Raw genomic sequence first — 15,774 nt, 5'->3', positions numbered from 1 at the left:
CTCTCTTTTCTTTAGTCCTTTGTTAGGCGGTTGCTTCCTGCGGTGAGCATGGCACTGCCCAGGCACATGTTCTGTGGTGGGCCTGATTACAGCCCTGCCGTAGTGCTGACATTGGCCCGCGCCGACTCCTCATCTATAAACACACACACACACACACACACACACACTCACATACACACACACACACACACCGGCCCCTAAGTTCCACCAACTCTGCCAGCGGCTACCGCGGCATGACTTCACCCGGCAACCATTCCTTGCGTCAAACAAAATGCCTCTGTCACCAGAAAAAGGAGGAGAGCTGAGAGGGAGGGAGGGAGGGAGGGAGGGCAGAGGAGAAGAAGAAGAGGGGAGAGGAGAGGAGAAGAGAGTCGAGGAGGAGCGTGGATGTGCGGTAGCTGTGCGGAGGGTTCGATGTTTTCCACCACAGTTTGGGAGTGTGGTGGGGTAATTTTAGCTGGAAGGCCTCGAGGCAGGCTGCTCGTAGAAGTTATTTGTCTCAGAAGTGGAGTGGCAGGCGAGAGGATAGAAACATAGAAATGTTGTGTGCATGATGGTGGGAGGCGGGGGGAAGACGCTGATGATTAGCACGGGTTTTCAGCAGCGATGACTTGTCTATTAGCTTATCGCATAACCAACATCATGACTCATTTCCCTCAGACACTGTAAAAGTATTAATGCTGCAGCAAAATAAACTGGTCAGTTTTGAGTGCTGTGTGAAAGCTTGACTCTCCTCCACGCCAGTTCAACCCAGCAATTAGTTTTATTGTCATTACCATCAAAGTCATCCCTAGTGACCCAATTTAAAAGCTGCCAGGCAGCTTGACCCAGACATTAAATAATAAGAAGCAAAGAGGAACTGAAAACTTGAACGAAAGTTCAAAGGATTTATTTTTTGGCTGCTCAATTCACATTTCTCAAGCGGTTGTGTCAAAAGTCGCAGCTTGCTTTTAGCAACCCTTCAAACATTTCCTTGCAATTTCAGGAGCGGCTGCACTACGAGACGCTGAGCCAGCACCTGGGGAAGCTCGGGGAGGATGCTGGGAAGATGGTCCATCGAGTCATCGACCTGACGAGACCAGAGGATCTGGATGGTGAGCACTTCTCCTTTTTTGCCTTATTTTTCTGTCCTTTTATCCTCTTTTCTAGGATTCTTTCCTCTGTTATTTTTGGACACTTTTCTGACTGTGGTACTCAACATGTGTGGTTGGAAATGAATGCCAAAGACATAGGATAGAAAATGGAAGGCGAAGGATATAAGAGGAAGGAGCTGCTACAGTTTTGAGAGGCAGTCGCATCCTGTTGAGACTAAATTAATACCAGTGACCCTTAACTCTGCGGGGCCCCACAAAGAGGAGGCCCTACCTCTTAGAGGCCTTGTATCTCAGAGCTCCAGAGAAGAAGAATGCATCTGCTAGAAAACCAGAACATACAGGTATTCAGCAAACACAAATATTTATTGTGCTCCTCAGGAAGCTACGGTGAAGGACACCCTCATCAGCTAAACAGAGTGCTCAATGTCAACATTTTACGCTCTTGAAAAACTTTACACTGTTTTTATTCCTGCAAGCACACGACAAGAGGCTGAATTCTCCTCCTTTTTTCCACAGCTAGTGTTTGTGACACAAGATCCCACCCAGTACAAGTATGCAAACAAAAGCAGGCGAGGACAGGCAGCAAGTCTGTTGTAGCTAATGGTCAATGAATTTTACTGCAAATGAAGATGCTCAAAATGTTAAATTATAGCAAGAATTGACTTCATATATTATATATTCCATACAGTTAGCAGATACATAAAACTGTTAAAATACAGCTGCTATGTTTCTCTCTGAATATAGTGCAAGGACAGTGACTTGGCGTCTTTTTTTTTTTTCTAAACCCACCTGTTTCTCATAAAGCACTGCTGTTTACAGGCAGTGAGGGGTTGAGGAGTGCTCATCGTGGTTTAGTTTAGAGTCAGATGAGTAAACACAGGAGCATAGGCATTGAGATACTATCTGTTTGTGTGAGCATGTTTAGGGCATCCCAGCAAGACCCCCATCAAACTTTTGTTATACATCCTCCCACAAGAAGGCAACAAAGGGCCTCAGGAGGACGAAGAGGAAGAGCTAATCCTTATCAGTGCTACACTGTACATTTAAAGTGTGAAAGATGAACGTGTCAGTGATGGAGATAAAGGAGATGTCATTCCTTTGTGTCACGTAGGGAGTAATATCACGGAGGCGCGAGTGTTCAGGGAGGCGCGGGGCAGGAACAGCAATGAGCCGCACATCAAGAGGCCCATGAACGCCTTCATGGTGTGGGCCAAAGACGAGAGGAGGAAGATCCTGCAGACCTTCCCCGACATGCACAACTCCAACATCAGCAAGATCCTTGGTGAGATTTTATAGTTTTATTTGAAAGCAGAGAGGGCCTTCAACACTTAACCTGAACTCTACGTCTACATTTTAATCCCTTTAATGTTCTTGTATGTTGTAGGAATATCCAGGTTTTAAGATCTGTTTTATATCCAGAATTTTCCAGTGTTTGTTTTAATCATTTGTTGTTTTTTTATTTAATAGACAAACACAGGCACAAAATCAGCAGCTCATTTGCCTTCCTTTATTTTCTTGACTTTTTGTTACTTGAAGTATTTTCCAAGCTGTTCTTGCCACGAGAGGATCTCATTTACTGCAAACTGCGACAATCAGTTTCTTTTCCCAGCATGAACTCGTCACCTTTTGGATGAACTGGGACACAAAATCTGGGTGAAAAAACGATGAGTCTTTTGCTCCACTCGCAATTAATGAACAAGAAACACTTCGTCACTACAAAAGTGTCTCGTTCGAAGACGCAGTGCATCTGACAGTTGTTGTCCCTCAAACCTATGAATTTCTTTCAAGGTCAGCCTCTCCGCTCATTAGGTTCCCCTGCCACCATTTTCTACAGTTCACAGGGTTTCTTACCAATATTCTGCGGACTATAAGAAGGACTAGTGTTTTTCAACCTGGAACACTCCACACACAGAGCTCCACTGTGTCAGCCTGACTAGTGTGATGGATGCATTCAGTTAAAAAGCAGCCGTGTTGATACTAACCTCCTCGACACAGATAGCCATTCACACGGTGCTGAGCATAACGGTTGTTCGTGAAACGTTCTTAAGACTTCCACTGTCCGACGCAGGGCTCCAGTGAGCTTGAGGGCTGCTGAATGTAAATGCTCCTCCTGAGCAACGTTAACAAATTGCTTTTTCTTAGGTGGGTCTGTCTTATTGACTCAGAGCTTTGAATGGGCTCCGATAAAAAGGAGGGTTTGTGTTCTGCAAATTGCTCTCGGAGTTTGTACGATGCAAAATCCACCTATGTCAGTGACAGATTAAATTCAAATGAGATATTTAAACTCCTTTATTCTAGTAAATATATTTGTTTAATAGTCAGGTTTGCAGTCAGATGTGAACAGTAAGATCCTGTTGGCAGGAAGAGATAATTTTCCAGATATTTATCAAGCGTACTGGAACACAAAGCAGAGCTCAAAGTGCACAGTTGTGTATGTGTACATAGCTGCATGTGTACAATGCATGTCTTTCCAACATAATAACACAGCTGGACTTTGTGGAGTGGGTGGCAGGCTTTAAAAAAAAAAAAAAAAAAACCCCTCTTCTGTTTCCTGTGTCACAAAAGTACAAGACTAGTTTGTGATAAACCTTGATAAACAGAGGAGCGAGGCAGAATGTGTATAATAAGTTGTCAGAGTGCTTCGCAGATGCGCAGCGTTCCTGCAGTAATGGCCCTGTCCACTTGTTCAGAAGGTCCTCTTACCGGGGAAAATAATAAGCACACAATGTATCATTCTTCTGTAGCCAAGAGGGAGCAGAGTGTAATCCACTCCTGATTTTAAACAGCCTCCTTGGTTAGAGACTCTATGGTGTCTGTTCACAAGATAATATTCCACCTTAAGAAACCGCCAGAAAGTGTTTGTGTGTATATCAGGGCTGTGTGCTGATTGAATTAATGTGCAGCATGTTTCATCTCTAAATGTAAGGAAGTTTAAGCTCCATAAAATGTTGTTTTTTCCTCCTTTCTCGATCTCAAAACTCTAATGTTTTTGTCACAAAGCTGCGTAAAATTAAAGCCAAAACAGACCGAACTAAAATCTCAATCACTCGCCACAGGTTCTCGCTGGAAAGCCATGACCAACCAGGAGAAGCAGCCGTACTACGAGGAGCAGGCGCGCTTGAGCAAGATCCACTTGGAGAAATACCCCAACTACAAGTACAAGCCGCGGCCCAAGAGGACCTGCATCATCGACGGCAAGAAGCTGCGCATCGGAGAGTACAAGCAGATGATGAGGTCACGACGTCAGGAGATGAGGCAGTTCTTTGTGGGGTGAGTGCTACCGACAGCAGAACAGCTGTCCCTGAACATCAGTACGCTTTTTATATGAGTGCAACCCTCGGTTTAGTTTGAAAGAAATCTGCTATGTGGTTTTAAAATTCAATTTAAAATTAGGCTGTTTTACATGTCAGGACCTTCAGATGGCAGTAATGTGTAATAATGATTTAAATCCCAGGAGCAGTGCAACATGTAGGTGTACTTTCACAGAAGTAGCACGTCCATCCCTGCACTACCCACAATGATAGAAGGTATTCTGGCCAGCAACAAGCCTTGGATCGCAGACAGGCTTCGTGTATTACTCAAGATTAGATAAATCTAAAAAAGCGGTGCTTTTATTTTCTTTTTTGGTGTTTAATTCGGAAGCAAGCAGTTATGTTTCTTTGCACTTTACTGTGAGATCTTTTTTTTATTAGCTTGTCTCAGTATGAATATAAAAGAGATATTCTTAACTTCACCCATTTGTTAGAGGTTTGTGGAGTGACCATCAGGGTTTATGGATCCTTTATGAAAGGTTTCTTCTTGGAGCCTCCTGTGGTTCTATCTGTAAAACCCTTTAAAGCGCATTATACTTTTTAGAGTGTAGTGCAGCGAGGGGAAAAACAGTGGCATTGTCTTAATAGGAACCAGCCATGGATGTGTTTAAAGCCATCACAGTGGCCTGTGTTTGAGATGGATTTACCAGAGGCCAGGGCTTTGAATAGGAGCGATTTTTAATAGCTTGTCATTTATTAAATTAGGACAATGCTGGGCGCTTGCGGGCAGTGAAATTGGACACAGACAGACATAGTGGAATATGAAATGTAAGCAGATGTTAGAGAGGGAACAAGAGCGAGGCAGACGTCACAAGCTAAATGCCACATTTACTGTGTGTGGTCAAGCAAACGCAAAAAAAAAAAAAAAAGCCTATGATTCTTCAGGCCTGGACTTTCAATCAAACTTAAATCAAATAGCTTCTGGGAGCCGGTACACAACCAGCTTCTGGCTCATTCCATACAACTAAACCAGTGTTGTTTTAAAGAGTTTAATGTGAAAATGAGTCCGTCAAGGCCTACGGCGGTAACGGTTTCAGGAGACAGAGGAGGGAAAACTGTTAGGTGAGAAAAGTGACAGCAGTTTTCCTGCTTTATGTGGCTCATTTGAGGAGCCAGAGGGCCTGTTTGAGTGATGTACGTTTACCCTCATTCCATCTGTATCTTAACAGGTTATTTAGCTGAGGCTGCTGTGAGCTGGCAGGGAGAGCTGTGTGTGTTGTGACATGCCCGACCAGATGAGAAGCATTGCTTGTTGTTAACTTGAGTGGCCTCAGAATTAATGTTTTGTTCAAAGCGGCTTGTTCAAAAGGTTTTAAATGAATCAGTAACTGATCAGTCAGAAGCTGTCAGCCTTGTAGCGACATTTGAAATGTTACCTGTTCATATGACCCATGTTATTGTGTTATTTTTACCTGTGCTAACAGTATGAGCGGCACAGGACTCATTACTTTATTTTGTAGGTCTATGTTACAGTTGTTTATAGTTTCCTCTTTTTCCTTCCTTCCTTTCCTTGTTTCTCAGGCCTCAGCCACCGATTCCTCTCGGGAGCAGCCCGGGCGGGGTAGGAGTTTACCCAGGCGCCATAACCATGGCAACGACAGCCACACCATCCCCACACCTGACCTCAGACTGCTCCAGCAACTCAGCCAGCCCCGAACCTGCCATCCCCGTCATCCAGAGCACGTACGGGGTCAAGTCCGAGCCCGGCGGCGGCGGCGGCAGCAACGGCGGCGGGATGGGAGCCTTGGATCTGCCCAGCGACCCCACCAACGGAGACGACGACATGGACATGTACGAGGACTTTGAGGACGAGCCCAAGTCAGACTATAGCAGTGACCACGAGACACGGGAGGCCGTCAGTGCCAACTGAGTGTGCTCAGGGTTGTCAGTTGTATAAAGAGAAAAATTACAAACCCCTGTTATACTCAGAAACACTTTTTAAAAACACAGTTTATTACAGAGACCTTCAGGCAGACTTTCAGGACATGCTGCGTCATGATGCACTGAGCATGCCCAGACAGGATTTAAACTCAGCGGACATGCTCAGAAAGATCTCGGACAGTATACTGATGGACGTCCATTTGAGGAAGGAGGGCTGATGGGGGGGAAATGTGACCTGCGAACACAACCTGAACAGACATTCAGCTGACAATGAACTTCAGTTTCCTACACTTTGACAATCTTAAAAACAGGTGCGAATAAAAGTTAGAAGAGAGAGAATGAGAGAGAGTGGGACAAAGAACAAATGAGCGACAAACACATTGCTGTGTGGTTTGTAAAGAGCATGCATGGATTTTGAAGCATCAGGAATTGGTCTTCAACAGCTATTTGGTCTTAAATGTTTAAGGAGTGAGTTAGTTTTTATCATTATGTATTTACTTTTTGTGTTTTTGTTTTTTTTCTCCTTTTTGTTTTTTGTTCTATAGACATTTTTTCTGACAGGTCACTGCCTGTACAAACTCTGGACTGTCAGAACTTGAAATTTGAAAAGTTTTAATATAAAGTCTAGCTCTTGTAATCTTATAGTCTTACTTTTGTTTCTTACGAATACAGTGCATCTACATCTTTTTTTTTTCCCTGACAAACTGCTTACATTACATTACTGTTAGATTTTTTTTTTTTTTTTTTTTTTAATATCCCAGCTCAGGTATGATGTGCCAGCTTGTGAATGTGTTTTTGTTTTGTTTGTTTTCATACAAAAAGAGTGGTAGGACTTTTCAGACTGTCAATGAAATAAAGGGAGCAAAATCCCTTATATCACATTATTATTATTATTATTATTATTATGACGTAAGTGAGTAAGTAAGTAAGTACCCAGACATTGTACAGATTTACTTTGACTTCAAATGTGCCAAACCTACATTCACATTCACTCGGGATGTTGTAGTCTTAACTTCCAATGCTGCAAAAAAGTCTTATACAATCAGCTTTTTCTATCTGATGAGATGAGTTCCTACTCGATAACTGCTGGCTCCCCTCCTGGCCCAGTCACAGGCAGAGCTCAGGGAGGATGTGTTTTCATCGCACTCGCTCACACATTTTGTGTCGCTCTGGCTTTCAGACGTAGTCAGAAGAGCAGCGGCGAAGGAATCCGTTCTTCTGTTCCGCTGCATCGGTGCTTTCATAAACCACATTGCCCATAGTTCCTTGAGGCCAAACACTTGCAGTGCAGTACAGTGTACCAAACCCAGACATTTTAGCATTTGTCACTTTCAATCAGGCTAAAAGTAAAGACATATTTTGGCTTAATTTCTGTCTAGACGCTTAAGATAATTCACAAGTCTTAAAAGTGTACCTGTTCATTTTGCATCACAGGAGAGGACAAGGAGCAGCCCCAGGAAGACCCTACTGTAGGATAAGAGTTTCTAATATTCTGGATCCCTTCACTGTATTTTGAATCGGTACAAAATGTTACTATTTTTATTAGCGTGTTGATATTTTTTAATGTCTTCTCAGCATCACGTGGGAAAGATACACCAAACTTGTGTTTTAAAAAAAGAATTTATATAGTTTACAAAAAAAAAATGGGTTTAATAAGTCTGTTATTTCAAAAAGGGTACCTTTTTCTACATTGCATGTATATTTTGAGGACAAATAAATTATGAAGAGAAGAATGGAGGAAAAAAAAAAAAGAAGAGGTGCATAGTTCTCACTCAGCTTTGCAGTCACAAACACCCCAGTCAGAGCACACAAGTTTTTTTCCACAGTCTCCAGCGAGATGTTCCTCTTTCAACTTGGTGCGGCCCAGTGGTCAGCACCGTGCTGGGTGTGCACGCTCTTTTCCTCCATTTTACTCATGTGTCACATTCTTTCTCTGAAGACACACCATATTTTTTTTTCGTTGTCTCTTTTCACCGCACTCTCTGCAATCTGACCACGTTTCCATTTTCAACACCTGTGACCTCAGGTGGTTTCTGGGTGCTCTGTTTAGCTTGGTTTCCCCACGTTCTCTGACTCCCTGTTTCTCTTCGTGACCATATCTGGCAATTTTTACTTGGAAAAGCTTCACAAGCTGGGACTGAACATTGGTTTTTGCTTGCATTACAGGGGGAAAGCCTCATGCATAGACATTTCTGTTAGTGTCATACACATCCTAAGCACTGGATATAAATTCTATGTTTTTGTTTTTTGTTTTTTTAGTATTGACTAATGTGAAGTTGTTGTTTGATTTTCAACATGATAAATTAGAACAGTCAAAAGTCACATGTTTGGACTCTCGAAGAAGTCTCGTACATGCCAGGCACCAGTAAATTGCCATTTCTTTAGAAGCATTTCAATTATTTAAGCAGATTTTGTTGCCGCAGCTCTAGTGCCGCCTAAAGGGGGTCACATCACCTCTGATCTCTTTAAAAAGGTAACCTCATGCTCTTGTCAGTTGTGACCTGCAGAAGCAGAACACAAGTTTTCTGGTCACACACATTTTTGTGATGAGTATTGTATTTGAAATTCAATTGTGCGTTTTAACATTTCATTGTATTTATTAGCCAGCTTTGGCTCTAAAAAGTGTCAGTACAACTTGGTGAGAAAGACAATCAAAAAAAATAAATAAATAAAAAGTTAAGACTTGAGATTTTCCTTACACATCTGTCACTTCATTGTTTTTCCAAGTGTTCCTTTGACTTCTGTGGAAAGATAACAGTTCAATATTTTTGTAAAGATGGACATTGGAAGGAAAGCTCTCATACCTATTGTGTTCTGTGTGTGAAAGCACAGTGCACAAGTTTCAGGTAGTACCACAAGAATTTTTATTTCCATTACTCTAAATAGTGCTCTTACTTTCCAGGGATCTAATAATTTCCAACACAAGGCTTTCTGTTTCCAAAGTTGAGCTATTCCACTTGGTCTTTATATTTTGGTGGCCCATTACAGTAAATGTGGCCTATTGTTCCATTGTGTGTGTGTGTGTGTGTGTGTGTGTGTGTGAGGTAACGCCACACATTCTGACTGTGCTGTGGTGTATACGCCACGGCGCCGGTGCTCGCTGCAGCCAATCCCAGCATTTCAGAGAGAGAAACAGAGCTCAGCCATATGCAGCCACATCATAAATCTAATTGTAATTCCCAAATCAACTGTAGCGTCACCCTGCGAGGGGCGCCGGCAAGTTTGTCACATGCTCCTTTGTGTGCATGAATGTGTGTGTGTGTGCGCGCTGTGCTATAGCTTTTAGTTGGGAGGGGTGTTTGAAATCATACTTGTGCTGTTGCCATGCTAATCTCGTTAAATAAGTCATCATAATTTACATTTCCTTTTTCCCCCCTTTCTGCAGGATGAACATTTAGCTGTTTGCAAGTTGACAGATTGTTTCTGTGTGTGCTTGGTTGTGTAAGTATATGCGAAGCTTTCAGCACCTTAACAAAGGATACTGTAGTTCATTACAGTGCAGTCATGGTTTCATAGCTTGATACACACATTCATATACATATACACACACACACAAACTTCATTTATCCCCTGAAGGAAACTTGACGTAATCTTCAGTTTCCATTCAGTTTTCCCAGTTGTTAATGCTACTGCTGACGGCTAAATGTAAAGAGCTCCGCGCTCAGAAGAGCAGAATGTCCAAGTGAACCTCAGGTCAGGTTTGAAAATAATTTTTACAAGTTGTGTACATGGGAGGGGATGGGAGCTGGGTGGGGTTTATCTGAAAACAAGTCCGAAAAAAGAAAACAAGTGAGAGTGAATGTGAGTTTTCTGTGGTAAGTCAGCTGATTGCCCTCAATGAGAAGGTGCATATACACCACGAGTTTCAAGTTTCCACATCCACACATCTCGTGCATTTGAAACTCAGATTGAAACTGAGCACAAAGTAACAATAAGCAAAACAGATCCAAACTGGTACTTATTTGTGGGAACCATTTTCATGTTAATGGATCAGTTTTATTGCTTATTAAAATCAGGAAACTTTAAAACTATGTGGGAAAGCTGTAGAATAGTTTAACACGTCGTCACTGGGACCAGACTAAAAAGGAGTTATCGTGTTGTTATTGCGCTAATTGTTCTTCAACTGAAGGAGGAACTGACAGTGATAAACTGAGCAATGATTACACAGGCTTTGAATCTACCTTTTCTTTTCTTGAGGGTTTGGTGTGTGTGTGTGTGTGTGTGGTGGTGGTGATGAGACATAATGACATGCTTTCTTCATGAAAGCCTGGTCTTGGATGGACCCCCTAGGCAAATTCACTTTTTGATTTTTTAAAAACCATCTTGAAGAGTAGAGAGAACAAAATCCTTTTTTTTCCTCTCCTCACCAATCAGGCTTTTAGATCAAGAGAATTATAAATTGTTATTACAAAGGAGGAGCCCCCTTCAGACGTGTTGGAGAGGCTCTTTCAATGAGGCATCAAAGCCACCCTGTTTATGATCATGCAGGCTCCACTACTCATTAAAGCACACAGAATGGTCACGGTACTGCAGCACGCACCGTCCTCTTTGAGCGGAGAGCTTATGATGCCTAATCATTCAAATGCTTTTGATTCAAAAGGGGAATAATTGACCCTCACACTTCCGTTGAGTTGATCATGTTTCACCATGAGCGCTGTGTGTGATTTTGCAGGTAAAAACTCGTCTAGATGTTTGCATTTAATTGTTTGTTTTGAACTGAATGACTGTTGCTGGGCATCAGTTTAATCATGTGGAATCAAAACAAAGTTCGAGGAAAAGTTTGAGTCAATTGAGATCAAGCACTCAGATTTATTTTCTTATCAAAAATACAAAACAGAATTTTTGCAGTGGTTTGTTACTGATGTGTGTTGATCCTCCATTCAGCATGCAGCTGATTCACACTGTACCAAACAGCTGTCTGTAGGTCTTTGCTGGGAAACCACCAAAAAGCTACAGCTGAGGCTAATTTTCCCAACTGAATTTTAACCTAATGATGATGATGACACAGGATGAAGAAGTCAAAAGGATCACCAAAGTGATTACAATTGATCCTGAGGGGAACATGAAGTATCCTTCATTACAGTCCAGTCAGTAGTTGTTGAGAAATTTGAACTCAAAACCATAAGTTTTCCTGACTTTCAAACTAAATGTATCTCTATCAGGAGAGACTCATAAGAGGAAGAGAGTGAGAAAATCTGACAATGAATTACATTTATTGAGCACAGAAGAAATCCGACTTTGGAGCTTGGACCCTGGCAGGAAGTAGATCACCATGGGAAGCAGTCAAATGTAAGTGGTGCTTCCGATACGCAGGAAACTTAAGTAGAGCATCCTTTAAATCAAACTCTAAAATATACTATACATTAGCTGTATTGTAAAACCTAATAAATGTAATTTTGGGCAGAAGAGAAATCTGCTTTACATTAGCTGTATTGTTAAAGCGTTCCTTAATTGATAACATTTGTAAATTTGGAGGGGGGGCTTATTAGAATTCCAAGGGTCAGCAGCCTTGGGAGGCCTTCAACAATAACTAAAAAGCTAAATGCAATACCTAGATAAAAGAAAATCATACAAAAAAAATTCCTTTGAAAAGAGTTGCTTTAGCTGTGTCTGTGTTTCCATGTCTTTGAAACATTGCATAAAGGCCTATACTTCTTTTTTAATGCAATTAGAGGTGAAAGAAAATCTACAACACTTTTTCAGGAAAATGGGCAACGGACAAAAGGCCAATTTTTTCCTTTTTGAGGCAAAGTCCTTGGGTCGTTTTAAGTGCATTAGTCCGCAAATTAAATATTATATGTTTAACGAAAAATGCCACTTTGAAAGCAGCTGGATTGTTTGACTCAAAGACACGGCTGCAGCCTTGATGAGTGGAACTGTGTGCGACCATGAGGAGGTAAAGAACGGCATTGTTGCTGTTCCTCCCCTCATTTGACCTGCCATCATCTTTTCTACTGATTTTACAATCCTGTTCCCGTTTGTGCTTTCCCAGATAAAGACACTAGACACAGCGATGCAGAGGAAGGGACAAGACATTTCTGAGCATGTTGCATCCATTTTGCACAGTCTGATGTGTTTGTTTCATTGACTACACATTAACTCATTGTTTCTTTCTGTTCGAGCAGAAGCACTGCAGACAATCTTGGATTAAAACAAAAGAAAGTGTATGTTACTTGAATTTATCTCAGTCCCATGAAAATGTAATGTATATTTCTGTTGAGGTTTGAGACGAACACACTCAGGTTCAACTGTTTGAGATGAATGACTGTTGCACAAAGGAATGATGAGTGAGTGGTTGCTGGCTGAGGTGAGTATGAGCAGCAGTAATGACACAAATGTCCCAAGCACAGGAGACAACAGTGAACAAACGCATGGGCGCAAAGCACGAGAGAAACTAGTCATCTTGACCAACACTGAGAGAAGCTGCAGCCTGTGGCAATGTGACAGTTAGCTGGAGGTGAGCTGGGGTTTTAGAGCAGGAGAGTAGATGAGCTGATTGGCAGCAGGTGTGGAGATTCAGCCAGGAACCAGGTGAGAAAGCCACACCCACCACACACACACACACACACTCAGACAGAGGAGGAGACACAGAGGAGCACATGGAAAATACCAGGGTCATGACCACGCCCTGATAATTGCAGTGTATTAGAATTGCGGAGAGTAAAGTATCTTAAAGTCCGTGTAAAGCAGTAATACTGATGCATTCTGCAGGTGCTATTAACCACCCAGCTAAATCTGAGTGGTTAGAAAATTGGAAAATATGTAAAATCAGGTTTCAAAATCATGATAAAATAAGGTTGTCTCTGCTCTGAGACGCTGGGGGCGTGTCCGCTGGAGGCGCTGAAACCACGCCCACTCTAACGCTGCAGCACACTGACAGTTAGCATCCTGTTAGCTCCCTGTTAGCACCACAACCTGACAAAATAGATACTAGCAGCCAGCGTTGTCTCTTCTTCCTCTTCTTAATGACTTTGAAAGTTTAAACAAGGCGATGACGGAGCTGCTGAGCATCCAGGGGGCGGGGACGGTTACAGTGTTAGGGGCGGGGTTACACAGAGTGGTGGCTCCAGTGCATCATCGAGCCACTGTTTCAGACCCGCCCATAAAATCCTCAACACAAAACTGTTAGAAAACTGAAATGATCTAACTCCACAATGCAGAGAGACACAGTTTACACTTTCCACGTTTTCAGGAACTATTTTCAAACATAAATAATGTGTTCACAGACAAATCTCTGAATTTGTTTCACAGAGACTTTAACCAAGCCTTTTAGTTGCTGTAGAGATGCATAAAGCATATTTTATTGGCCTTAACCATAATCTTTCCCTACCCATAATCAAAATCTAGAGGCAAAAAAAAAAACATATATTAACACTGAACATAATCTGGGATTTTGCAGGAATCTGTTTCCCAATAATAATCGATCTCAGTAGTTCTGAGTGTTTCACGTACTCATACACTAGTTTCTCTGTGTACACGCTTAAAAAGTGAATGCACACCTGAGTAAAAGCTTTTTAATATCTGCTGAACAAAAACAAAACATGCAAACGTCTTAAGATCAGAAATAATTGCAGGTACACCTGTCACGGAGGAACAAAGACTAATTGGCAGAGAGAACACTGGAGAAACTAGACAATGAGACACAGGTGCAACACGTCAAGGTGGGGCAGACAATCAGAGCAGGAGGAGACGCAAGAAGGCAGAAGGCAGGATCTGAGATGAGAGGGAGGGTCCAAAGACGCCAAAATAAAACTGGAAATATTGCAATATAAACACTGGAAATAAATGAAAACATGACCCAGGAGACAGAGCGAGGAATGACAAGATTGAGTCCAGTACAGACCAGAAGCAGTGTTACCAAGGCCAAGGTGTTCCACAGGTGGGACGGTGTTTAAAAGGTTAAGCCTGAAAAGGTTTGTTAGCTGGATTTATGATCGTCATGGTCTTAGGTGCTTTTGGGAAACAAGGCTCAGCACTGTTGTCTGGTGAGAGGGTTGCCTTAAGGTGGTCAGAAAAATGTTAATTTAAATATCCAGATCCTGCTTCACGGTCTAAGTTTTTCATTTGTTTTCCCTGCAGCATTTGCTCCTGGCAACTAAAGCCTGATTAAGGGCTTCATGATTATGTTTAGGCAACTCAAAGCACTTGGTTAAGGTTCTGGAAACATTGTGGTTATGACAAATATATCACAAAGTTAGGGCAACCAAAGCACTTGGTTAAATTTCGAAAAAGGTCGCGGTCTTGGTAGAACATTGAAAAAGTCAACGCTGATTTGAGGGATTAAGCTGTCGAACTAATGAGCTTTGTACGCTCTGCCATCCACTCTGCCTGCCTAGCCACAAATTTTCACTGCAGTATAACGTCACACTTTGTCCTGCACTGGGACAAAACCATCACCAGGAAACATAATCCTGGTGGCATTACAATTCCTCCTAAAAGTATTAAGAAAAACAAATTAGTTGTGGGTAAATATAAGTCACTGCAGACAGGGTTAAAATGCAAGTTTCATAGTAACATTCAGTCAGTGTGATGTTATTATGTTGATGCTTTACCTGTGCTATTGTCCCCTGCAGTTCTGCCCCATGAAAAAATGCACATCTATTAATTACAGGTTGCAGTTGCCACGATAACCACATGAGAACACCTTTGATCACTGTGGACCACTTTCAAACTGAGGAATAAAGAGTTTTGTAGCTTTAGATCACCAAATCAAAAGTTAAATGTGACGTGTGGAACCCATTAATTACACTGCTGATTTCTGTCTCCTAATGTCGCTTTGTTCATTTAAAATCAACCCCACGTTTAAGTAGGTTTGAAGCATTAAAAGAGAGGGAGAAAGTTTAGTTGTAAATATCACATTAAAAATCTACACTCTTCTTTTTAAAACATCTGTCTTGGCGTTGACACCACATGTAAACGTATGATTTAATAATCGTTGTTAAACAATGCAGCTGACATTTTCTTTAGTTTTACATGCTACATAAACACACTGCACTGATAGCAGAGATGTAAATAGACGAATGAGTTTCTGTCAGGTTATATACAGACAACAGAGGAGATTCAGGGGCGTATGGAGTCTGGCTTCCTTTGCAGCCACTATATTCAGAAGATAAATGACCCCATCATAAATAATTGCATTTCAGTAACAAATGGAGCATTGTATACATTTAACTACAACATAGGTCACATGATGTTTACTGTATATGACATCAGCTGATCAAAATCCAGCTGGTGATACGCATCTCTGTCTGTGCTATACGTTCAGAGGCATGATACCTCCACTGGATTCAACTCTGCTGGTTTTACCTGCTCAAACTGTACATATACACAAGTAGTAGTTGTAAGGCATGATCTTAGCTGAGCGGCGCTGTAGACATGGATAAATATTGTGAGATATCATAGCAGGAGCTGTATACATCCATCCATTTTCTGCTGCTTACGCAGGATCAGGTTGCAGTGTTCCTCTCCACAGCAACATCTTCCAGATA

General features: G+C 41.9%; 1 protein-coding gene across 4 annotated transcripts in view; it reads left to right on the top strand.

The window, feature by feature from the left end:
• The window catches only part of LOC108894912 (transcription factor SOX-6), a 99,593-nt gene extending 90,609 nt beyond the window's left edge, over positions 1-8,984 (top strand). For all 4 annotated transcript variants that reach the window (XM_018693540.2, XM_018693541.2, XM_018693537.2 and 1 more), the window contains 4 exons: positions 986-1,094; positions 2,206-2,376; positions 4,151-4,364; positions 5,927-8,984. In XM_018693540.2, coding sequence (XP_018549056.1) covers positions 986-1,094; positions 2,206-2,376; positions 4,151-4,364; positions 5,927-6,275 — 843 coding nt within the window. In that variant the 3' untranslated portion in view covers positions 6,276-8,984. The remainder of the gene's footprint in view (positions 1-985; positions 1,095-2,205; positions 2,377-4,150; positions 4,365-5,926) is intronic.
• The last annotated feature ends 6,790 nt before the right edge of the window (positions 8,985-15,774 follow it).

The sequence above is a fragment of the Lates calcarifer genome, linkage group LG10, assembly GCF_001640805.2.
Source record: "Lates calcarifer isolate ASB-BC8 linkage group LG10, TLL_Latcal_v3, whole genome shotgun sequence".
Classification (NCBI taxonomy): Eukaryota; Metazoa; Chordata; class Actinopteri; family Centropomidae; genus Lates; species Lates calcarifer.
Note: the sequence above shows the minus strand (reverse complement) of the source record. Positions and strands in the feature narration are given on the sequence as shown.